The following is a 24,594-nucleotide window of genomic DNA, read 5'->3' as shown; positions in this document are numbered from 1 at the left end:
AATGTTTGCTAAATCTGCGGGCTGCGGTTTTAGAAAACGATTTAGCTTTAAAGAAAAAAGAAAAACAAATGTGTGACCCGTCATTAGATTTATATCCTCGGTATGAAACCAAAGGGCTGGAGGTAAGGTAGTCACAAACTATTGCTAAGCCTTATGCTCACACACCTTTACCCAACACATCTGGATAATGGGTTTCATTTCTTTCTATCTGGATTGCATATTATTTTCTTGAAACTTTCATTAAAATTTCATTTTAGTGTTGTTGTTGTTGTTGTTCTTGGACCTGTCACGTGTCATTTGGAGTTGACTCGAGCGTGTGTGTGTGTGTGTGTTTGCCATGTTTTGTGTGACCTGTTGTTGTAAGTCCTTTGTAGCTTGTCCTTCCATTCCAGTGAAATCTCTCTATTTCTACCTCAGTCTTCTTTCAGTGTGTGTATCTGTGTGTGTGTGTGTGTGTGTTTGGACTGGACTGAGTGTGCCGCTGCGTCCTGCAGTACCTGCATTGTGCCGCCCCCCCCGAGCGTTGTCATTTTCTGTTTAACAGCACTTCTTTCCCCCCTTTAGTCCCGCCCTCTCTAAACGGCTACTCTGTGTTTTGTGGCCGACTGTGTGCCGCGCCGTTGTGCTCAATCCTGTGCCGTGTTGATTCTGTGACCCTGCCGCCCTCACGGCCCCCCGGTGCTTCTCTTGTGTTCTCTTCTTTTTCTTATAGTTGCAGGACCCCCGCATGTATGACCAGGTCTATAGGTACTTGGACCTTCCAGGGCAGGTATGTGGAAATACAGCCGTTTATTTCAAAAACACAGATTTCTGCTGCAGCAGCTCGCTGCTTTGTTTCTTGTGTTTGTGTTTTAAATCCGTCACGTTCAGGTCTGGGTAGTAGGAAGTGCTATTTATCAATTACCTTATGTGAGTGTATAAAAAAAAACGTTCTAAAACTTTGTCAGTTTATATTCTAGTATAAATACGTGCTTGCACGATAACTGGATTTGGCCCGAGTTAGTCGACGAGCGCTCCCTGTTCCCCAGCTTGTACCACATCGCTGCCTAAACGCAGGAGGGATCTGCCTCCTCACAGAGCTCATTCAGTATTCTCTACTTGTAAACCGGTCCCTCGTGGCTGTTTGTATAGTGGTAACTTGCCATGATGACAATAGGATGCCGTTAACAGCAGCTAATCTGGTTTCTTTTTCTCTCTTCCTGCTCGCCTCCTTATCCTTTCCCTTCATCCACAAACCATCTCTTACCCCCATTTCCTTCCTTCGCTCCCCGTGCCATAGATAAAGGCGATCGAGCGCCCGCAGGAGCCCGAGAAGATACCGCGGATGCCTCACGATCGGAAGAAGGAGTGGCAGAAACTGGCACTGGGCGCCGAGCTCGCCCAGGACATTCCTGACGACAAACACAGGGAGGCCAACGGATCTGCTGGTTACCACGACAACAGGTACGTCCAGTATTCGTCACACATCTCTGAGTGTACAAAATATTTATGTGTACTTTCAGGCGTGCAATTAGAATTTCTTCAAGTGAGAAAGTAAGGGCTGCCTCGCCTGTTACTTACTAGCCGCTGTGAAATGATGGGGGCTAACGGGCAAATGCCTGCTGGTACTCCGTTGAAATACGGCACGGCGAGCTGCGGGTATTATATATCAGCAGGACTTAAGCAGGACATAGTTTACATGAATAAATTCTGCCCACTTAACGGGACGAGTTCATGCAATTTGTACTCGCAGCTATATTTAAAGCGCTGCGTCTCCAGCGCACATTTCATAATTTCTCTGACAGGCAACGTGATCAATAAAGAAATATTTCATGCAAAGTGATTGTTTATCTGATTTGTTAGTGCCACGGATCACTGACACAAGGCATTTTCTCCAGGCACTGATGAGGAATTACACCGCAGCGTCAGCACACACAGATGGTTGTGAAAGTGCTCCTTTGGTTTGTCACCCGAAAGCCGCAGAGCGTAATGAACACACTCGCCCGGACAATAAAAGCAGGACAGCACGGCCGACCGAGCCTCGTCGGAACTATAATTGTAGCAGAGGCACATTCCCAATGAAGAAAAATATATATCTAAAAGATACAGAAAAAACGGCAGATGCGTTACGCCCCTCATAGTAAAATAATGGATCGTTGGCTTTGACCATCTTCATATGATTCTACTTCTTGTATTTCCCTTTTTTTAATATTAAGATATCTAGATCAGATGGGTCCAAAGACGATGAGAAAATAAACATGCCGTCTCTAATTACAACTCAATGTGTAGTTTTCTCACTAATTCTCAAAAACAGAATCTGACAAGCTTGGACATAATTACATCCGATCTTTGATTTCATCACCAAAATAGTTTATTTTTCTTTCTGATCAGGTGTAATTACACGGTTGTACACATCTTTGTGTAACGGTCAAAATTTAGATCCACTGGATGATCATTGTTCCCAAACCTGATGCTGTATCCTCCTCAGCCTGTAGGATGATTTACAGGATCCGGGAGGAGAATATTGGTGATTTTGTAATACTTCTTTTTCAAATCTCTGCATTTATTTCTTCAAATTCCTGAAACATAATTCCGATGAATCTAGAGAGCTTATGGCACAAAAGGGACTTCTCGACATGTGCAGTAAAAATGCACGACAGGGCCTCACGAGTTGTTTTGATGGTTAGAAGCCCCCCGCGAAGAGTGTTGACCTTCATCCGGTAAAATCTGTGGCGAAATATGAAATCGTTTTACTTCCAGAAGACGAGTACAGAGACTGAATGAAGCAAGTGCAAGCTGTCAGCAGGATGCGAGACTTTTTTTGTTCCGTCTTAAGGGGCCTTAAGGGAAGAACTGGAGCTACGCTACACGTATAGAAGAAGAATACAACAGAAACTAGATTACTTTTTTTTTTTTTTTTTTAATCAGCGAGTTGAATTCAAAGGGCAACCAGACAAACTGTGAGTTAAGGACGACATGTCTCTGTGCTCAGGGCTCCCTCGTACATGGAACATTTGGACGGGCCCTTCTCGCTGGCGGCGCTGCCCTACACCCAGATGAACGAGCTGCTGAACCGTACTGGGGACAGAATGTATTCACGGCCCCACGACCCTCCGCCGCCTCCACCCCTCATGCACCCACTGGGAGAGATCAAGCCACCCTCTGTGATCAGGTGGGACAGGAGACCACACACAACCTCAGTTTCACGCCCCACCGGAAAAGCTTTTAATAGAGCGCTTTCGTGGTTGGGCTCTTCCACGTTCCCAATTCTGCTCATCTGATGCTACAACCAGATCCATGAGGGGGGGGGGTTAATTACTATTTGTCAGATACACACAGACAAAGTGCAATCCTGTTAGTTTATTTGGTTTGCTGGTTTGTTTTCGCTCTCTTCTTGATGACGAGGTTCAGTAATTGGCATTTTTTTATTTTTGCTTTTATCTCCGTTAGAGCTCCGCAGAAGGACGCAGAGGAGAAGGGATGGAGGTGTAGGTGGAGGTATTGCGGATCAGAGCTGAAGGAAAAAAAGGGAAAGGCTGAGAGCAGGATCAATACAGCGTTAAGGCCACTGAGCGCGTTACATGTTGTTTTTTTCTGCAGCGCACTTTTGCCGCATATGTCACTGTTTGGAGGGATGGAGAGATCAGGCGGAACTATTAAGCAGAAGGCCGCAGCACCACAGAAATATCTCATTGATTTTTCACAAGTCCTTGCAGCCATCTTCCCCTCTTGCTAAACTCTCTCCAGACATCTCGTTTTGATTTACTCTTCAGACTCTTTCTGACCCGAGGTTCTGTCGTCTAGCCGTTTTTTTTCAGTCCTCGTGTTCTATATTGAATTTTCTCACTTTATCGCCTCGCCGTATTTGATGTAGCGCACAAAACTCCACATGAGGCTGATGCACAAGCTGCACATAGTTCACTCGTTGATCGCGTGAACTACGGCTCTTTATTTTAGATTTCAATGCAATGCGAAACAAACCCTGGAGCTTCAAATGCGAAATGATATCAATGTTTTGTCCTCCTCAGATTTTAGCCGTCTTAATTTCCCGCCATGAGCTCCTTTTCTATTTCGTTTCTGTCTCTTCATGTCTAGTTCCAGTTCGGGTTTCTCCGACAGCAGACCCCAGTCTCCAGCCCGGACCGGAGGCTTCAACTCCAACACTCCTCCTCCGCCGCCTCCCCCTCTCCCACCTCCTCCTCCCCCGTTGCCCTCCTCAAGCCTGCGGGGCACTCCTCCACCCCCCATTCCTCCTCTACCGGTCCAGCAGCAGCCTCTGGCTATCCCGCCTGCCCCGGCTCCCCTCCAGATCGCCCCGGGGGTGCTGCACCCGGCCCCTCCGCCCGTGGCGCCTCCCCTTCACTGCTCCCCGGCCCATCTCCAGCAGGTCCTGGACAGGGGCCCACCCGCGGGCTCCGGGACCCAGTCGGACGGCAGCGTCCTGCCTCCTCCCCCGCCGCCTCCTCCTCTGCCCCACCCAGGAGCACGGGGCTCTTCGCCCTGTCACTCAGGCCCGCCCCCTTTGCCGGCCTTCCCCTCGGCAGGAGCCATGGCCTCGCCGCTGCCGCCCCACAACCTGCACGATTTCGGCAGCAAGAGGCACCATCCGGCCAATCTGCCGCCCATCAGCGACGCCCGCAGCGTCCTGTTGGAGGCGATTAGAAAAGGTGGGTCGGGCAAACAGTCACTGCTTAGTATGAGGTGCATGTTATGTTCTATAGTGTGATTCCTTGTGTGCTTTCTTAGTCAATTCCACACCTTTGGGTTTTTTGGGGCTGAGGTCCAGACAAAACATCGATTCAAAAGACTCAATGTGACTCAACGGTGAACTTTCGTCTTTCAGGCATACAGCTGCGGAAGGTGGAGGAGCAGCGAGAGCAGGAGGCGAAGCACGAGCGCGTCGGCAACGACGTGGCCACCATCCTGTCGCGGCGCATCGCCGTGGAGTACTCGGACTCCGAGGACGAGTCAGAGTTTGACGAAGGAGACTGGATGGAGTGATGGCGATCGGAGGGATGGGAGAGGGAGAAAAAAGCAGCGTTGGAAGCAGGAGGACAAATGTGTTCAGGTGCGCCCCGCCCCCCCCGCCTCTCCCCTCTCCTCCACCCACCCTCCAACCACTGCACTCACCTCGTCTTCAAAGAGACCTTTCTACTCCGGAAGGGAGGGAATCATCATTGTTGCCCACTTTTTTTCTTTTTTAATCGCCGTCTCGTGGTTCGTGTGTCGGAGTAGAATCTCCACTTTCTAGTGTTCCGAGGGAAGTTTTTGCATTGATTCTTTTCTGCACTACCACGTGACCTTGTTTTGTCTTTACTATTGTTAAAAAATAACTTCTTTTTTTTTTGAGGAACCACTTGTTTTTGTTTATTTGTACATCGATGTGAAGAAAAAAAATACGAGAAAAATGGAAAAGGAATAAATAAAGGCATGTTGCATTTATCCTTAGTTCTCCAGCGCCGTTCGGCCCCCTGGTGGCGGAACGTGGCATTGAATGAAGGCGGTTTTATTTTAGTCTTTTATTTACCTTTCTCTGCTAATACATTTGCAGTTTTCACGGGCCAGTAGTTGTTGATACTGACCACTCCACGAACGGCCCCTCGCTGTGGGCTGTCTTTTTTTTTTTTTTTTCATTTCTCTCTTGTTATCAGGACTGACTTTACCACTCAGAGCAAAGCAAACGATTGTGCTGGTATGTCATGTGACGATTGCTGTACGGTTGAAGTTGAAAGAAGGCGAGTCACATGTCGGCTTCGGCCACACGCGTGCATATCCATCCACTTACGTCTAACTTTGACCCCCCCAGGGAAATGTATGCCAAGAGATTGAGCTTTTTGTCTGTCCAGGATCCATGTTGACATCAGGCAACGTCAGAGGTAAACGCTGAGCCGGCGTTTTCTTTTTGTGTGTTTGTTTTTTTTTTGCATACTGAGCTCCCATCGTTTTTCTCAAGTTCCTTGCCGTAGAAATGGACACTGGAAGTGATTAGACGCTGTATATGTACATCACCTTTCCTGTCCCCGATGAATGCTGAGAATTCAAATGAGGACTTTGAATACTAAAGTAGGTGCCGGTGATAAAACGAGAGTCTGAGCGACATCAGATGCAAACCACTCAACACCACTGAAGGCAGCTCTTCCCTCAGCCCCCCCCCCCCCCCCCCCATCCCCTCCATGCAGTGTACCTGCCCGCTAACGAGAAGCCTTACCTCGTTTGGTTCCACAGCAGCAAGCAGCGTTCAAAAGATTACAGTGATGCTGCCTTTTCAGGCCTGAGAGACGAATACATTATGCCTTGTTTTTGGCTCATTTCAAAGAAAATGTCTGCCATCCTTTTCCGTTGGTTTGTTCATTTGTTCTTTCTTCTACTTGCCTTATTGTTCGTACAAAACGTATCGTTGAGTTGATGAATGTATCGTGCTGTTACTACTTACTTGCCTGCGCTTGTATGGATTTGCTGTTTCTATGTTTGGGGGGTAAAAGAGACGCGGGACAGAAACCCTGGTTTAAAAAAAGATTAGATCAATACTGTAAACCATGTAACTTATGTAACTGTTTACTGTAACAGTTTGCTTGAATTAATAAAAATCTAATGTTTATGTTTCAGCCCCAAATGTTAAGGGTTTATTTCTTTAATGTTTGTTCACAGGACGATGAGTCATCACCAAGAAAAAAAGAAAATTAATAATTAATCTAGAAAGCTGAAAACATATATAAACATAAATGTAAAATCATATCTTCCATCAATATATATTTAAGAAAGGATGTAATTTGTATGAAAAAATGTGTGTGGGTTCCCGGTTTTAAATATCTTTTTAATAAAGTGTCAATTGATTAACAGTTAAATCAAGCTCACAAACGTATCCACGTATAAGGAACAGGGTCCCAGATGTAAATAAAGAAACACAAGTTGACAGTTTCGTGTACCGTCACACATTCACCCTCACATCCTGCTCCTGTCATCCATCCTCATCCAGCTCTCCTCCTCCTGTGCGTCTTTGTTCCCGGTTGTCGGTCTGAACAGAGGCTGCCGCGGTTTACCTTGTCACTCTTTGTCCTCTCAGACTGCAGTTCCAAAGACGCTTTGGGCATTTGAGCTTTCACGTCAAGGCGGCGAGTGACTTCCGCGCCTCAAAAGCGGCTCAGCTTCGGGTCCGCGCGGATCAGGACTTGAATAAATCGCGTCGAGCTCTCATCGTACTGACGGGAGGAGGCTTCTCAGTGAGCTGTTCTATTCGTGCTCGGGAGAAATCCAACAACTACAACTTGAAGGAAATGGCCTGACTTGTTTCCCCCCCGACATTAAACTGTATTCGACAGACCTCAAATAGACTCAAATAGTTTCAGCAAATAATCAGCTGGTGCATCCTGGTAGTTTGTTCCTCGTACAACCCTCCTCCTACATTATACAGCTATTGTGCTCAAATAATTGATGGTAAAACAAAAGCTAAGAACAATACCATCTTGCCTTAATGCTAAAGTCGTATTGTATGCGTTTCTCCTCGCTGTAATCTTCACAGCGGCAGACGTCTTAGTGGAACAACCCCCCCACTGTGGCAGTAGTTTGTGTAGGAACCTGTTTTAAGCATAAACTGTGTATGAATAGTCGAGCGGCTGCACAACGTATTACTCAGACCCTCTTTTAATTACCTAAGGGCATTATTATTAGTAGCACATTCCCCTGGAACATACAGAACCACAGAAGGTACAAATCTTTTGCGTACCAGCAGTTTATTTTTATCTTCCTAATGAGACTTCTCCATCAAGGCATTTGGAAGGTTTATAGTGTTACAGATGCAGAATGCAATGACATGAGTGCAAGTACTGTATAAACATAACTACACGGCGTGGAAGTAAGCCTTTGCATGATGATACAGGACTGTTGACCATTGACTTCATCTACAGCTAAATGAAAGGTGAACGAAATACCGTGAGTTCATACTTCCAGCATCATACAAATATTTGTGGCTTCACATATTTCATCTATACTTCTGTCAAAAAGCCGTGCATTTCCCAGTTTAAGTAACAAGAACAATAAGGGCCTCTCTAACAGAAAAACAACCACGACGACAATTATACACTCAGATATGTTTTGCAGGCAATAACGTCCCGGGTCTATCTGCAAAATAGTGGAACGTGTTCTCTGGCCGGTCACTTAACTTTGAGGGTGTTATTCTTCCTGCGCGGCAGCTCCTTCTGGACCTGACGGGCCCGCGCGCCGAAGCCCAGAGACTGCAGAGACTCGGTGACGAAGCGCTGCGTGGGAGACACACACAGCATCACCAGCAGCTTGGCATCGCCGCCTGGTGGAAAGAAATAGCAAGAGGAAATCATTTAAACTAAAAGATTTGATTTCAGTAAATGCAGTGAGTTGTTGTCTCTAATATTAGGCACTGACAAATACAGTATTTGAGTATTTTTTCGAATTAGTTTGTGTACGTTTACGTGTGTGTCTCCATACGGGAATCGCTCAGCTAGATGAGGACATTGAGTTTGAACGAGTCCTTCCAATGGAAAGCGGACGTGAGAGACGTGAGCCATGTAAAAAGTGAGAACGTGTGTGTGTGTGTGTGTGTGTGTGCATCTCACCTATGGCGTCCTGTAAGACATGAGTGAGTTTGCTGTTCCTGTAGGGGACGTGTGGCCTCTGCTCGGCCAGAGCTCCCAGCACATCAGACAGAGCAGAGAGACTGCGGTTTATACAGGACACCTCCCACAGAGCTGCCCCCGACACTCCAGACATGCCTGGAACACACATACAGACACACGTTTGTTTGCCCCGGAGCCAATTCATCTGCTGAGACGGCAGGCACTGGTTGCATCGGGTTCGGTTTCCTTTTGCATGTGTACAAAGAAGTTGTTCAAAGGACCTGACTCTTCGGTTTCGCAGGTGCTTATTTGATTGTTTAATCTACGCAAAGCATATTTGGCTAGAAGGTACACCACTGAAAACGGCGGTGAGCTTACCTTGAATGATGCTCATTGCTGTGTAAGCGCTTTTTTAATCTCATCACAGACGAGATAAAGACACACTTGAATTTAATTGGAAGTGTGCGGTTTATCTGAATCCTCTTAATAAAGCACACCAGCAATAAGCAATAAAGCCAAAACGTTCCGTCCCTCACCGACACACTCGCTCCCGGCCAAGTCCACCAGCTGCAGCTTGGTCCTGAAGGGAGCCTGCGAGACGCTGGGCCTCGGCGAGGGGCACGGGGAATGGGAGGGGGAGCGGCACGGCGAGGAGGGCGTGCTGGCGAAGAGGTGGTCGTTGGACGAGCGGTGGGCAGCGCCGCCGGGGTTGGCGCGGCGACAGCCCGGGCTCCACCACTCCTTCTGGGCGGAGCGCTGCATCGCCTTCTTGGCACTCTGAAGCCTGCGGGCTGAACGGGGAGAGGAATCAAGGCACGGCGCAGGAGTCGTTGGCGCCCGGCGGGGGGGGGGGTGCGTGAGGGAATACGCGCCTCACCCAGGGCCAGAGCGTTGGGGCTCTTGGAGGAAACCGTGAGGGTGACGATGAGGTGAGAGCGCGAGGAGTCGGCGTGGACCAGGGTGGGACAGTGAGCCCGGAGCTTCAACACGCTGCCGATGACCTGCATGACCTCCGAGGCATTATGCACAGGCCTTGGGAAACATGTGAAGGGAAGCACACACGCCATCACCTTTCATTCCCAAAGCCGTTATGATCACATGACGACGCATGCGAAACGGCTGCTTGGGCTGCACTCACTCGTGTGTGAGGGAGGTGACCTGGCTGGTGCCGGCGGAGTTGGTGATGACCTCCCGGCGCTGGTCGGCGCCGCTGCCCTGCGCATCTCTTGCCAAAAGGTCAAGCACCTCGTTGTTGTAGACCTCCATCACCGACACCTCCACTGTGAGGGTCTCGGCGGGCTTCTCAGAGATCAGCCTGGGTCACACACACACACACACACACACACGCAGAAAGAGATGCTAAAACGTCCAACAAACGTCCAAAACGTCCAACACAATTATATTTTATTCCAACTCATAGAGCACATTATGAATGAATGGGATGAATTGGGGTTTTTTTTATTTCTGAGGGATTGAAGGACACACTTAGTACAGTAAATTGGGCCAGATCTCCTGAGCACAAAAAACTATAAATGTCACAATCTTTCCCACCGAAAGAGCTCAGCAGCAGCCTTGGGGATGATTCCCTGCTGTGCTTCCTGCTGCGGCCCCCAGTGCTCCTCCAGCAACTGGGATCCCATCATGGTGTGAGTCTTCCCACTGCCTGTCTGCCCATACGCCATGATGCACACATTATAGCTGCAGGGTAGAGATAACGTGCAAATCATGCTGCAGCCAAGCAGTCCTATTATGCCGTCATAGTTGGAACGAATACACTCAAGTGGCACGTGGTTCGTTGTCTGCTTTCACACTCACCCGTCCATCAGGGAAGTAAGGAGCGGCTTGACCTCCTGGAACACGGCCTCCTGTGAATCCTCTGGTCCATACACTCTGGAGGAGACGCAGAGCAATGATGGGTGAACTGGAAATCAAGCCGACTGACGCGTGAGCACAATGGGAGTGTTTGATTGTACCTCTCAAACTCAAACATCTTGTTTTGCACCGGCGTCCCTGTTTTGATGCAATTCACCATCACAGTGTCCTTCTCCGACAGCAAGAAAAACCACAAGACAGTGAGAACTCTGAACCAACAACGAGATCAAATGAGTTCAAAGATTCTGGAACTCACGCTGCTGATTGCAGAGACCACTTCCTCCGATGACATAGGCCTGATGGGGGGGGAGGGGGGTGGGACATAGGTTTTCAAGCACAGTACAACTCAGACCCAGTTATTGATATTGCCACGCCGGATCATGCGTTGACCCACCTGGATCCAGAGGTGGACGACGGGACGTAGTCGAAGGGTAGAAGCGGTCGCACCCTGCAGTGAACTCTGATGTTCCCCCTCAACTCCTGCAGCCAAAACAAACAACGGCAACGAAGGTCGACCGGCTGTCTTGCCGTTTACTTTTATTACCTTTGGGGAAGTTTTTAAAAATCGCGTCGTTACCACCAGTGCATTGTGGAGCGCTTTCCTCCGCTGCCTCTCGGCCCTGCACCGCTCCCTCTCCTCTTCCAGAGAGCGCTCCAGAGCTGCAACATCAGCTTGCAAGTCTGGGTTGGGAGAGAAAACAGTCCAGTCAATGTCCATTCATGCACTGAGGTCAAAGGTTTCTAGCACTGGCTTCTATGCTAAGATTTCACGTCTGTTGTTGAACGCTCAGCTTTTTTTTTTAAGGCAGAAGGCAGTAAAGGATGAATTGTTTTCTTTGTAAAAAAATTTTTTTTAAATCAACTGCAGGGCCGGAGGCATTTTCTCTGGCGTAAATCTTTGAATCCAGGCCAGGTCTTTAATCCTGGAGCACACAAGTGCAAACACACACCTGGCACCAAACGCCTCCTTTCACTCAGGACACAGGCTGATACGTTCAGGAATAGCCTCGGTGAACGTGAATAGAGCAGAATATTGTTGAGGGATTTCTGTGTCTAAAGTACGTTCGGAGCACGTGCTGCTGCGTAAGTCATAATCATACAAACACAAACATAAGAACTGCTGTGTTTTACGTTTTAATGACAAATACATGAATATATCTTCTAAATGGTTGGTTTATCTTAATAGGACGGGATGTTCACAGCGCTACCATGACTCACGTTCAGAAAAACTGGAAATAAAGTGCACTTTAAATTGAATGTATGAAAAATATCGTTGACTCAGTGTGACAGAAAAGGGAATATTTTTATTTGTTAGCTCTGATAAATAGCTAGATTTTACCATCACTAATAACAAGAAAAATCACTTTAATTAAAACCGCTTGCGGCGTTATAGCTTGTAGTCAGGAGGATCAGTTTCAATTAGACTCCATTAGAACCACTCAACCTTGGACAACCTCGGAGGGCAGCGTGAGAGAGGGGATGACGGGAGGGACGGTGTGAGAGGATTATGATGAAGCCGCCACACGAGCTGTAAACCCCTTAGGAAGGCAGGGAGACACGCGGAGGGAACGGTAGAAAATTGTAGAAAACGGGGCAACAGGACGGAGGGATCTAACAAATGATGCTTTAAAGTACGTCTTTAAAGATAATTGCAATCGCTTCAGAAAGTTTAAAACCTCCGCTGCGGTTTACAAGACTCAGCGGCACCTGAATAGACTGAGATTTGGCAAATAGAAGCAGAGCAAAGCCTTGTGCACACTCTATTAAGGATAATAAGTTCATTGTTATCGTAACACCCACGGGACAAAAGCGTTACCTAGACTTTTATGAACTGCTCCTATGAAAAGTTATAAAACATGTGCATCAGTCAGTGAAAGGTGGTAAATGATGCTACATTCCCTCAGAATCACAACGTGAGGACGATGTCAGAGGCGCAGCATCACACCCGGCTACTCACTCTGAACCTCGTCTCCACGGTGACCATTCAGAGAACAGCTGGCTTGCTCTACTTTGTCCAGCAGCTGCTTGCTCTGCTCCTCCAGCTCGCTGGAAAAACTGAAGTACACTGCGAAAAGTTCACTCAAGTCCTGCTTCACAGCCTGCAACGAACACACACAGAGGACTAATCAATTGTGTTGATTACTACTTCCCAGGGGTCGTGGTTTCTAACTACGACCTAACACAACAAACGGGCGTCCACCCAATGTAAGATGTACACACGGCATGTTGATCTGAGTGCATTTGTACCTGGACCTCAGCGAGGAGTTTGGCAAGGGACAACTGTGTCATCTTCTGAGCGTTGCTCTGGTGCTGATGCTGGTTCAGGGTCTCCTCTTCATGGTCCCGACGGAGTTTCCCCAAACACTGAATGGGATATGAAATCAATATGCATGATCTGCACCGCTACATTTTCCGCCATTGAGTTATTTAGCGGCGTCTCATCCGGTTGTGAATTATATGGGACTACTTACTTACATTGTAGGAAGTGAATTTACAGTAATGCACCGCATTAAAACGGTGCCGTTAGATGCTGCACAGTTAGTAAATACATATTGAACCTTGCCACCTTATTGAAACTCAATGGTATCCGTACCAATAATATGCACAATGTTAGGACCCTGAAAGCGGCACGTTATGTGAATTTCCTTCATTACACAGGTACTGTTTCCTATAAAGTCCTATAAAGCCAAATTAAACATTTTACCTTGAGTAAAAGTCCTAGCTAATTGATAATGACTCATTTTAGTATTTAAGTGTTGGCATTGAACACCTAAAGGCTCAGTCTACTACTTAGAATATTTTGCCCTTATTCTCATAATATAACAGACATACTGTACAGCATAAAAGGCGTTTAGGCGACACACGCAGGCTCAATTGTTCACTAGAATTTTTGTTTGCCTCGCTTATAAAACTTTAGGTGAAATTACATCATACGATCCTCCCTGCAGTCATGGACTGGGAAAATAATTCTAATTTAATCCAAGTGGCACAACATTTAGAATTATGTCCATCACTCCGTAGCGAATAGAATAGAAAAGAGTGATGAGGGATTCCCAAAGGCCTTAAGGTTTTACCGTGTGAGTAATGAATGGCAGACATCTTATTACCTCGGAAAGTCTTAAATGGAGAATAGCGTTCTCTGTCTCCAGCTCCAGTATTCGCTCCTCTTTACTCTGAAAACACAGTGAAATATTATAAACAGGATGGGTTCGGTGTGTCGAGTCACAGACTCCCAACCTACAGTACAACGCATGATAATTCTCCAAATGAACTTATTTCACATTCTGAATTACACTCCAGCAGTGATTTACCCTCAGTTTGTGCTCCAGCAGGTGTACCTGATGCGCAAATATCTGGTCCCGGTTAATAAAAAGAGGCATTTTTACCTCAAAGAAAAATAAAAACGCTCGTAGAGAATAAACACCAGGGATCTCTCCTTCCACAGACGGTCCAGTCAACTCGAATAATCCAATTAACAACAACTTACAACAAAGCGTCACCTGTCTGCTTCTGCGTGGAGGGGTGCGGGGTGGAGGGGGCGTTTCCGGCAGGGTTATTCCTGGTGAAATAATTTTAATTTGGCGTTGGATTAGTTGATAATATTTGGTATTTTCTGAAATTCCCCGCGGTTTTCTTAATTTGAAATGACACTTTAATTAATTTTATTTTTAATTTAAACATGAACAATATTCCAAATTGATGCAGAGTTTCTTTGCTTATTTAAAAAAAAGGAGAATGAAATGAGTGTTGACGTGGACGCATGCCGACAGAGGGCAGCGAAGGCCTCCGAGGAGACGAGCCGGAAGTAACAACTGGAGAAGAACGAAGAAGAAGAAAATCACTTCCGCACAGTCACAACTTCCCCGCCAGGTTCGCAGCGCTTTCCGTCACAAAATGGCTAAATTGAAAGACAAAAGGCGAGAGAAAATCAGTGTCGCCACTGAGGTAAGACGTTTAAAGACAGTTAACGTCAGTTAGCTCGTTAGCTTCCTCCCGCGTCCCCACAATATCTCACACACACAAGAGTTTACGTCACACATTTCATTCATTCACTCACTCACTCACTCACTCGTCCAATAGCCCAACTATGTTTTTTTTCTTGTCTCTGTAGATTGATCGTTTGGAGGAGCGGCGGGCGCGTTGCCACGACAACCTTGAGAGGGCTGAGTTCAGGAGCAGGAGAGAGAAGCTCTCTGACAAGGACAGGTGATGATGACGATGGTGACGTCATGCACTAATTGTCCTCATAGTGAAATGTATCTGACCTGCGGTTGGTCCTGGTTTCATCCTCTCTGCTGCACAGGCACGACCTGGAGGATGAAATGACTATCATCAATGAGAGAGTCATGAAGTTAGGTACGTATATAAATCTCCAAATCACTGTCCGGTAATGTTATATACAGGATATATATATTGGCCAATGCGTACCTGTGCTGTGACCATGTTAGTACCTTGGCATGTTGCTGAAGCGCATACTAGTAGGATTGATAAGGCTACAGAAACGCAGATTCAGATCATCAACATCCGGAAATCAGGATGGACTAAATCAGCAACTGGTTTATATTGTTATGTTTTTTACGCATTCACCACGCCAATGGAGCAATAAGTCACTCATCAGTTTCGTAATTGAATCTAACTGATAACCGACATGTTGGCGCCCTCACATTCATTTGTTTGTTTGTCATTTCCAGACAAGGAGCTCGAGGCGTTAAGGGGAGATAATCGGATGAACATGCTGCTGTCGGTTGCTCTGCTGGTTGTCAGCGCTCTCTTCTACTTTGTCTTTTTCTACAACGAAACGGGCTCCTGATTGCCGCCCGGCAACTTGAAAGCGGCCTTGCGTCTTGAAAGAACAAACGACCACTGGGCGACGTTGCCATGCGATGACGTACAAGGTTGCCGGCGGAGACGGAGCGCTGAAGCCCTTCAGTTTTCCCTCTAGATGGCGTCATGGTCATCGTCCTGATCCCTTCTCGTTTCTCATGCACATCTACTTGGACCGGAGTAAACGAGATAATACCGGGGTAAACGGAGTGATCCTCTTTCCTTCAGCTTGTACACAGGTCGGTTTTCATTGCTGCGTAAAGATTTCAGTGTATTTTAACATTCAAAAGTTTACCCCCCTTAAACACTTCAATGGAACGTTTATTACTTTTGCCTTATGCCACAATTATACCAAAGTAGTGATGCTTTTGTACAATATATCCTTCATCTAAATGGTGCCAATAAAGTTTGCTTGTCTTTTCGTTCACATAAAAAGGAACGTGTGTGATAATGCATGGTACACATGTCAAGTGTGCAGTTAAATGGTTGAAAATGACACATTTAGTTTTTTCTCTTGAAATAAGAGTTGCACAGCATGTTTAATCGTAACAGCATATAGAGAACCGGAAGAATGTAATATTATGTTTTTGATACTCATGCTGGCAAACGTGTTGAACACGTTCAGAAATGTCTGTAATACGCATGTGAAAAATTAGCAATAAAACTCATCATGGATCTATTTGTTTATTTCATGCTTCTCATCAATAAAAGTACTTGATGCCAATATATGACGCACTGTTTTGCAATTACAAAGGCCTGTCTAAAGGCTTTCTTAATTCATAGTGTGGTTTTTATAAGTAGCGTTTCTCATATGATTCATAGTCCTAATAAAGGCCCAAATTGGATGTCGCTTTTGAATAATGTTTTTTTCCGGCAACTAGAGAAAGAAAAACGTTTAACATGTTAAAGGACATTACCACTCATTGTGCAAGAAAAGGGTTTCTTATTCAAGACATTTATTGTCCTGTTACAATTTGAGGTAAATTTGAGAAGGTTCCATAGTTTTTCTTAACGTCAACGTAAAACCACATAGTAAATACATAATTAAATCATTCTTAAAATAGTTGGGTGCTGTAGGTTTAAATAAATGGGACTCAAATGGGAGACAATGCAGTTTTTCCAGGAAAAAAATCCATTTCAAATCCTTTCAGACGCTTTCATTTGATGCAAATGAAAGCGTCTGAACAGCAAATAATGTTGTGTTTGCCTTCTGTTCTACACTCTCTATTATGACCAACACAGTCCGCAGCGCGCCTACGCTCCCTCAATCCCTCCTCCCCCAATCAAACACAGGTAAACAAGCCCATTACGCAACACGCCACTGTTTCAATAGAATATTCCTTTTCACTGCGTGGTTTGATACTACGGCCCATTTTTTATCTGTTCTTCGTAGTTAATAAGTATGAAGACACAAATGAGTCTGACTACTCTGATAAGTGACACAAATGATTTTGTTATATTCTAGATTTGACTTTCGAATACCGTTTCAAGTATTTACTCTTAAATACAATAAATTTAGCTGAACTTCTTCGCATTGATGATAAAACAATTGATTAGTGGTTGTAGCACCGTCAGCGAGTTATCGGCCTACTTCAGGTCAACTGCTACAACCACTACTTTTAAAATACGCAAAAGTTCCCTCCGCTCTGCCTGCAGGTCAGACGCTGACCTTTTGTGCACTTTTCCTTTTGCACGACACAATGCGTTAAGGTGCCTCAATCCAAGACGGAACAGGACTTTTATTATAGATCTGTCTGAGCACCAAAATGCCAGATGTCACCTCAGATGATTTTGTTTCGGAAGCGGAGAGACGTTCTGAGCTCCTGAGGCTCAGAGTCAGCGCAGGTCTCATTACGTAAGTCTGATCATCTCTCCAGGCACTGAACCTTCCTCGCTGCCGGTTCACGAGAGCCACGTGACATCAGGAAGGTTTTCATAGGCATTGTTTTGTCCAAGTTCAATTCAATTAAATGTGTGTTTCTTGTATGTCGTGAATAAACCATGTGAAACTTTACTGAGGTCAAAGCGCAGGAGCCATAAGAACAAAATACATTACGAACCTTCTGGATCCTCAGATCTTCTGGAAGGTACAAATTTCACAAAGCAGCTCTCACTGTATGTTTTAACATAGATGTACCAAACTAGATATGCACATGTATCATCTGTAAACTTAAAAAAGAAAAAAAGTAATTTGGGTTCATAATCTACTCCGAATGTGGTCGGCCATTTTTAATTTTGTATGAATTGACTTTTTTTTCCATTCAATTTTTTTGACCAAGTATATTTAGACCATCACCCTGATATATATTGTTTTTCTTTTGCCTCACACACAGAACCCTCAACGTGCGTCCATGTGCGAGGGCCCGAGCAAGTCTGCTTGCAGCTTTAATTATAATAATTAAGGATTTTGTCACTCTAACCTGGTTACGGATATTGAGTTTTAATAGGAGTCAAATGGTCCAAACAAAGCCAGAATGCGTTTGATTGGCTTGAACCCACTGGGACTTTCTCCGGAATATCTTGAGGCATAAACAGTTTTAACGTGGAATCAAAGGCCTCCCTTCTTCAAGCCTTGATAGCCTCATAACTGCAATTATTATAAGGGTCAAACGTTGAATGTATTAGTTTGAAAACATTGGACTGCACATAGTATCTTCCAATCAGTGGAGAAATGAACAGAAGTACAGAGACATTTTTGGAATCCTGCTTCTTGATTTTTGATTTTTTAATTTAAAACTAAAACGCGTATTAAACTCATTGTACTTTAAAATACATTTCTACATACATTTCTTCTGAGAAAACCACGGGAGAAAAACTAATGCTCACCTGGTCAGCTTCAGGGATTCAATCTCTCACTCCCACACACACACACACACACACACACACACACACACACACCTTCACACATCATGCGCGCAGCGTAAACAGTACACAATACAGCTAGCAGGCCGCACATGCTACGCGCACCTACCCAGAACCTGGTAAATTGCCCATGACAAATCATGATGGGTTCTGAGCTAATCATAAGCACTCCATACGGTGCCATGCTGAGCCAACACAAGAGGCGCATGCACACTCACACACACACACACATGCGCACAAGTCAGGGTTGGGGTGTGTGTGTGTGCTCATCGTGGCAAATCCCAAAGACTAATAATTGAGTAGCCATGTAGGCAACGTTTTCCCCACAGGTACCATGCAGCTCCCTGTGGAGAGCACAATCAGTATTATTATTATTTTCTTTGTCTGTATTTTCTCCATTGTTCTCCAACAATCACACATTCCTGTATGAAAACGACAACCCAGAAGCAAAAAAATGTTATTTGGGTGATAAAATAATCATTAAATCAGAAGCATTTTCCATCGAGCTCATGGCTAAATGAGCGATAGCAATGTTCCTATGGAGAGCGTTTGCTCCACCGCTGTAATAAATGGGGAAATCAGTCGGCTGTGTACTTTGGTAATTGCCTGTAGAGCTGCTCAGGTCTGCACCGATCAAGCATTACATAATTCAAACATTGCTACCAGTGAGCCCCTGTTTAGTCTAATGGATGTAATATCAAAGGGAATATGAATTCTGGTGTTGTTAATAAAAACCTGTGCAAAAATAAACTCCACTTTGCTGCTGAAAACAGGCGACACAGGTGCTAAATGTACTTCATGGCGTTTTCTTTATGAAATAAGCATCTGCTCTTGTTTGGACATCATGTTACTGAAGTGAGGCACCGGATGGATATAAGCAAATAAATACTGATCTGAAAGTTAAAAAGAAAGATTTGTGCCTTTACTACCAAGTTTGAAACTCAATTAAATCAATGAGCCGTTGACTTTGGGACATTTAAAGTCTTTTCACATGACGTCTTGTAGATTTATAAATTCACACAATAAGCTCCTGAATATGTAGGAATGATTTTCAGATATTTTTAGATCACGTCTTTCCACCAATTGCACACGTGTAGAACAAACAGTTTTCAGGTTTTCTTATTTGCAGAGTGACCCAAAGCAACAGCTGTTAAGAGAAAAAAAACAAGGTGAACAAACATCTCTTGCTCTAAGAGCAGCCAGGCGTCAGTGTGCGGTCCATTAGTGGCCTTCAGCATCCCTCACCTTTCCCCCACTTTGTGACCCGCTTCGTACTGACTCAGGGATTCACGGCTCTCTAAACAGCCGATTATTACAGTTCATAGTCCGCACGAGGCGCAGAGGCACTGTTTTGCTGTTGAATAAGAACTCTTTGGTAAGACGTGAGTGGGAACGAGCAGCTGAACGGAAGAAAATAGTTATAGAATAAAGACTATTTTCCTCAAGAAAAATATCCATCATTGGACATCTAAAGTTGTGATTTATTAAAAAGCCTTGCAAGAAAAAAAACGTTTAAAATGGGTCTTCACACACGGCGGCAGGCCACGTGGTCTTAAAACAGTGTTCCTGTGGGACTGTGACGTCCTCAACCGCTGCCGGTTTAAATAAACTGCTGTTTGTTTGTTCATCCGGTCTCTATGAGGCCGATTCTGCTCTCGAGTCATAACTGTAGATGTGGATGAGACAAAAAGGGAGATAAGGCAACGGAGGAGCTACAATACGGCACTCAAAGCTGCTGAGCACATGTGAGAGTCCCAGTGAGTCTTTGGAAGACACATGCTGCAGTAATGACACAGAATGGAGCCACTGTTGGATTGGATTTTTTTTTATTCCTATTGTAGAAAAATGCACATCAAAAGACAATACCATACAAAATAGAAAAAGTGCACACAGTATTCACAAGTTGAAACGTTTAAACACAATAAGGGCTTTACAATACTGCTTTGGCCTTTCAAAAAAACACAGACTAAAGTGCAAGATTTTCCATTCCAATTCTCATTTAAGTACATTCACAGGTTTGTTTTGTCTTTTTCCACAGACGTCTTGTTCACAGGATTACAAAAAAAAAAAAATGTCATCCCAACTCGTATTGTAGTAAAGTGCATATAAACGATGCGCGAGGGACACATTTTGTATCTCCGGATCCTCTTTGTGTTTGTACGTTCACTGCCGACTGTAAGCCAATCGTCACCCGTCACAGCGGGATTCGTCTTTTCCCCCCAAACAAACACACACATGCACGCACGCACAAAAAGAGCCCCGGGCCTCTATTCAGACCTCACTCGGTGATCTGGACCGGTAGGCCTTGTTGGCCTGAAAGCAGCCACAGAGCAGCACGTACAGGGAGCGCTGGATCTCTGCGTTTCTGTAGGCGTAGATGATGGGGTTAATCATGGAGTTGTAGGTGGCCGGCAGCAGCGTGGCGTAGGTGTACACCGACGGATACTCCCTCTCGCCTACCAGGCAGTAGATGGCGAAGGGCAGCCAGCTGGCGCCAAACGTCCCCAGGATGATGGCCAGCGTGGAGACGCCCTTCTTGGTGGCGACGTAGTGCGACGTGGCGAAAAAGTGCTGCTGCAGGGCGATCTGGTGGGCGTGGCGGCACACGATCTTGCAGATCTTGAAGTAGAGGCTCAGCATGAGCACAAAGATGACGAAGAAGGAGACGGCCAGCAGCGTGAGGTTGCTCCGGGTCAAAGGGCGAACGATGCTGCAGGAGGCCGCGTCGTCCAGGCAGTTCCAGCCCAGCACCGGCAGCAAGCCCAGAAACAGGGACACCCCCCAGGTGCCCAGTAGCATCAGGTGCACGTACTGCAGCGTCTTCTCCGAGAAGTAGGTCAGGGCATTGTAGAGGGAGAAATACCGGTCCACCGTTATGGCCAAAAGGCTGCTGATGGACGCAGTGAAGGAGGCCACCAGGAAGCCCACGGTGATGAGGCTGATGGTCTCGGAGGAGATGACGTACTGGAACACGAAGTTGAGGATTAATCCCATGCCGGCCAGCAGGTCGGCCGTGGCCAGGCTCCCGATCAGCACGAACATGGGAGTCCTCAGCGTCGGCGTGTAGAAGATGATCGCCACCACTATGGCGTTTTCACAGGCGATGACCGTGCCCGACATGCACAGCATAATGTCCCACGGGTTGATGGGGAGGTCCAACGGGGCGGTGGAGAACTCCAGACTGCCGTTGCGCTCCGCGGAACCGCTCTCCATCCACGGGAGAGGTTCTCCGGCCACGGGAGCCAGAAAGGAGTCGTTCGCCACCCGCGACTCGTTCATCGTCTCCAGGTTGTCGTCTTCTCGTCCTGTGAGCAAGCAGGCGGGTTTGTTAACGTCGATCATTTTCCATCACCGAGAGTATTTTACGCTCAAACTACAGACATTTGTAGAACATCGTCGTATCATGCAAAAGGTTACAAGAACAACCTAAAACATTAGTTTCAGCTCACTTCCAACTTCGTCAACAGGAGTTGGCCAGCATGGCCATTTGAGGATTTGAGGCTGCTCTATTGTGACTAAACCGTGAAATAAGCCAATCGCACTAGTTTAGAAAGCCCTGCATCCACAAAACACTCCGTACACAACAGCTGCCGCCAAGGCTGAGCTTAAACTCTAGTTTTAGGGTGGACGCTCCCTTCTTATGGTCGCGGGGAAGCAGAATGAGTTGATGAGCTCTCCGTGGTGCTGAAATCTCTCCGCAGGAAACTACACAGACAAACAAACCCATGCGTGTTAAACATCGAGTTTATACACGATAAGACCCGCTCAACAACACTGCAACGCATTTTTGGAATACACAATGAAATGCTCTGCGTCCCGGTGGATTCCTGCCTCCAAAGACCACCGCACTGGTGTCAATAAACATGTCGGAGAAGTTCAAAACACGTACCTCCGTATCGAAACGTTGCGAGTCTCTCCGGTCCGACGGGAAGGTGTAAGAGATTCAAAGTGAAACGAGGATGGGGGGTGGAGGGGGGAGGCGGGTTGGGGTGGGATGGGGGGTGGGGGGTGTTCCAAACCCTTGTTGTCGGTCCTTTGCACGCCCTCAGGTGAAGCCCTTGATTTTGTTGTGCTTCCCACGCATGGGACAGACTCCCAGGGAAGAGCTGCCGTGGAGCATTGGCCGGTGCTCAGCTCGGGGGGCGGGGGGGGAGAGAGGTGCGTGTGATGCGGGAGGATCGACCGGAGTCGCAGAGGAGCGCTTAAATGCACCTTACTCCTCCCCCTCCAAGTCCCGTCCCCCCCCCCCCCCCCCCCCCCCCCCCACAGAGCCTCATGCATTTATTCAGCCCTTTTTTTCTCCTTCTCTTATCAAAACCCTTACAAACAAATACATTCTGATCCGAAAACCAGAGTACAAAAGTTTGCATTGGAACTGGAATTAACGAAGATATTTGTGATAACAGGTTGGACCCCCCCGCCCACACTTTTGCCCTTAATACTTTGCGGCATACTTTCAACAAGGTGACTTTGGTCCACATTGCCATGATAGCATCACGCAGCGCATCCATGATGCCAACCTCCTGTTGAATCTCCCCACGGTCCACAACGATACTCATTTAAAGATGCTCAATTGGCACTAAGGGGCCCAAAGTGTGCCAAGGAAATATCCCCCATTACACTATTGTCCAATTGTAGTCTCAGTTTTCTCTCCTTACCTGGCAGGAGCGGCAGCCGCTGTGGTCTTCTGCTGCTGTGGCTTCGTCAAGGTCCCACGTGTGGTGCCTTCAGAGATGGTCTCCTGCATTCCTTGGTCGTAACGAGCGGTTAGTCAATATAAAAAATCATTGAGTGTGATGAACCGCAACTCAATCATTTGTGTTAACAAGATATTGAACAGGTGTACCTAATAAAGTGGCCGGTGAGTGTACACACACACACACACACACAATATAATAGAATAATTTAACCATTATTTCTCGAATTGTTGCATCAGAAAAAACTGTATCCAAGTCAAATAATAAATTACACAAACATGGATGATGTATTGAAGGACAGGTTGAGGTGGTGGCGGTGGGGAGGGGGGGAGGGATTCAAAGCATCAGGGCAAAATGGTAACTAGTTTTAGTTTCTAGGCAACCGCTGTTCGGCCACCTTTTGTCATTAGAGAGGGTTTGTCTTCATTCGTAAGCTGAGCGGTGACATGAAGCGCCAAGTAACTCATGTCAGACACCGGGCTACAAACCCAACCAGACCAGATGAAAAAAATGGATCCCAGAATAACGGTTTTATAGGACAGACCAATCCAAACAAATTGAATTTCAGCCATTAGAGTGGCACTGCATCACCGGATCCCCCCCACCACTCCCCCCGCCACACACACACACACACACACACACACACACACACACACACACACACACACACACAGAGTTATTTTTGTGAGGACTACGAAGAACGAGCTGCCCCCAAAAATATCAGTGACGAGATGCATTTATTCATGTGTGCTGAGAGGTTTCAATGTAATGAGACACCTGCCATTATAAACATAAAAACATGAGAAAAACACGGCCTTGCATAAAAGACCTCTTTCCCTTCAAAACAGCCTCCAACCGCCTACAGTCGGAAATAGGCCGGTTGGAAAACGGGAGACGAAATGCATCAGACAGCTGAGCCGACACATGGCAGGAACAGGTTTACTGCAGAGACATAACACCTCAGTTAATTTAGTTTAACACTTCCCACAGGAGAAAACTTTGTGTTCACTCAGGCACATTTTAAAACACACATGATCGCTCCACGAAAACAACAACATAATTGGATATGTTGACCGACTGTACCTGCTCCTCGGCAGATGTCGTCTCCACCAGGGCTTCATGCCGGCTGATCTATGATCATCTCTCGGTGATGGCTTTAAACATCGTGATGAAATGAAACACTCGTAAAACAAAACAAAAAGTTATACTGGTGTTTGAAACCTTTTAGCGAATATTGTGATCAAGTGTGAGTGTGATTTAGAAAAAGCACAAAAGCCAACTTAATATTCCTCTCATCTAGTAAAAACAAACAAAGTAGAAAGATAGAAACCTCTTGATTCAGCGAAGAAGCTTCCAGGAGAAAAAAAGGGGGACTGAAGGACACAGATTGAAGTCCAGGTGAAGTTCCAGGTTTTATTTTAGGTGTGTGTCGTGCAATCACAACACTTCATCAGAAGTGAGGAGTAAGTGTGACAGACAGAATAAAAGTGAAAAGGCTGAATCAGGTGTGAAAAATGAATTAGGAAGAAATGATAGGACAGTTGGAGGGAGTGAAGAATGAAATGTTGTGACAATACGCGCTGTAAAAGTAGAGTAAAGCATTTTTAAAGCACTGTGCTAATAAATACAAGTTTGGTAGTAATCAGCTGTGATGCGTTTGGGCATCTCAACCCAAAATGTTGAGGTATCAGTGATGACCTTTATCTGACGACAGAAATAACATTATCTGGATATATATATATATATATATATATATATATATATATATATAT

The 24,594-nt window shown here is 45.9% G+C and overlaps 4 protein-coding genes across 13 annotated transcripts in view; 2 read left to right on the top strand and 2 right to left on the bottom strand.

Annotated features, from left to right (window-relative positions):
• The window catches only part of wasf1 (WASP family member 1), a 38,566-nt gene extending 31,974 nt beyond the window's left edge, over window positions 1–6,592 (top strand). For 4 of the 6 annotated variants that reach the window (XM_078093334.1, XM_078093332.1, XM_078093333.1 and 1 more), the window contains 5 exons: window positions 713–769; window positions 1,280–1,443; window positions 2,972–3,151; window positions 4,075–4,646; window positions 4,823–6,592. In XM_078093334.1, the coding sequence (XP_077949460.1) occupies window positions 713–769; window positions 1,280–1,443; window positions 2,972–3,151; window positions 4,075–4,646; window positions 4,823–4,980 (1,131 nt within the window). In that variant the 3' untranslated portion in view covers window positions 4,981–6,592. The remainder of the gene's footprint in view (window positions 1–712; window positions 770–1,279; window positions 1,444–2,971; window positions 3,152–4,074; window positions 4,647–4,822) is intronic. The other 2 variants (XM_078093337.1, XM_078093336.1) reach the window with 1 other exon arrangement.
• A 1,098-nt stretch (window positions 6,593–7,690) lies between these two features.
• On the bottom strand, window positions 7,691–13,999 carry kif25 (kinesin family member 25). Of its 3 annotated transcripts, none has more exons than XM_078093330.1 (15): window positions 13,927–13,999; window positions 13,547–13,612; window positions 12,687–12,803; window positions 12,397–12,538; window positions 10,984–11,120; window positions 10,834–10,919; window positions 10,696–10,735; window positions 10,541–10,608; window positions 10,383–10,457; window positions 10,119–10,265; window positions 9,706–9,882; window positions 9,445–9,599; window positions 9,104–9,358; window positions 8,568–8,723; window positions 7,691–8,281 (listed from the first exon to the last, which is right to left on the bottom strand). In XM_078093330.1, exons 3-15 carry the CDS (start codon window positions 12,726–12,728, stop codon window positions 8,130–8,132), a joined length of 1,632 nt encoding a protein of 543 aa, XP_077949456.1. In that variant the 5' UTR covers window positions 12,729–12,803; window positions 13,547–13,612; window positions 13,927–13,999; the 3' UTR covers window positions 7,691–8,129. The 3 variants fall into 3 exon arrangements, with proteins under 3 accessions (XP_077949456.1, XP_077949455.1, XP_040016311.2); XM_078093329.1 differs by lacking the exon at window positions 13,927–13,999 and adding an exon at window positions 13,751–13,913; XM_040160377.2 differs by lacking the exon at window positions 13,927–13,999 and adding an exon at window positions 13,751–13,913 and having other exon boundaries at window positions 11,017–11,120.
• Window positions 14,000–14,196: 197 nt separating this feature from the next.
• On the top strand, window positions 14,197–15,939 carry ccdc167 (coiled-coil domain containing 167). Its single transcript, XM_040160376.2, has 4 exons — window positions 14,197–14,384; window positions 14,551–14,645; window positions 14,743–14,795; window positions 15,131–15,939. Exons 1-4 carry the CDS (start codon window positions 14,334–14,336, stop codon window positions 15,247–15,249), a joined length of 318 nt encoding a protein of 105 aa, XP_040016310.1. The 5' UTR covers window positions 14,197–14,333; the 3' UTR covers window positions 15,250–15,939.
• A 3,995-nt stretch (window positions 15,940–19,934) lies between these two features.
• gpr6 (G protein-coupled receptor 6) lies at window positions 19,935–24,402 on the bottom strand. Of its 3 annotated transcripts, none has more exons than XM_040160369.2 (2): window positions 22,784–24,402; window positions 19,935–21,430 (listed from the first exon to the last, which is right to left on the bottom strand). In XM_040160369.2, the coding sequence occupies exon 2, from the start codon at window positions 21,402–21,404 to the stop codon at window positions 20,397–20,399; it is 1,008 nt and encodes a 335-aa protein (XP_040016303.1). In that variant the 5' UTR covers window positions 21,405–21,430; window positions 22,784–24,402; the 3' UTR covers window positions 19,935–20,396. The 3 variants fall into 3 exon arrangements, with proteins under 3 accessions (XP_040016303.1, XP_077949464.1, XP_040016302.1); XM_078093338.1 differs by lacking the exon at window positions 22,784–24,402 and adding an exon at window positions 22,015–22,315; XM_040160368.2 differs by lacking the exon at window positions 22,784–24,402 and having other exon boundaries at window positions 19,935–21,946.
• Between the last annotated feature and the right edge of the window lie 192 nt (window positions 24,403–24,594).

This window comes from Gasterosteus aculeatus, chromosome 18 (genome assembly GCF_964276395.1).
Source record: "Gasterosteus aculeatus chromosome 18, fGasAcu3.hap1.1, whole genome shotgun sequence".
Classification (NCBI taxonomy): domain Eukaryota; kingdom Metazoa; phylum Chordata; class Actinopteri; order Perciformes; family Gasterosteidae; genus Gasterosteus; species Gasterosteus aculeatus.
Note: the sequence above shows the minus strand (reverse complement) of the source record. Positions and strands in the feature narration are given on the sequence as shown.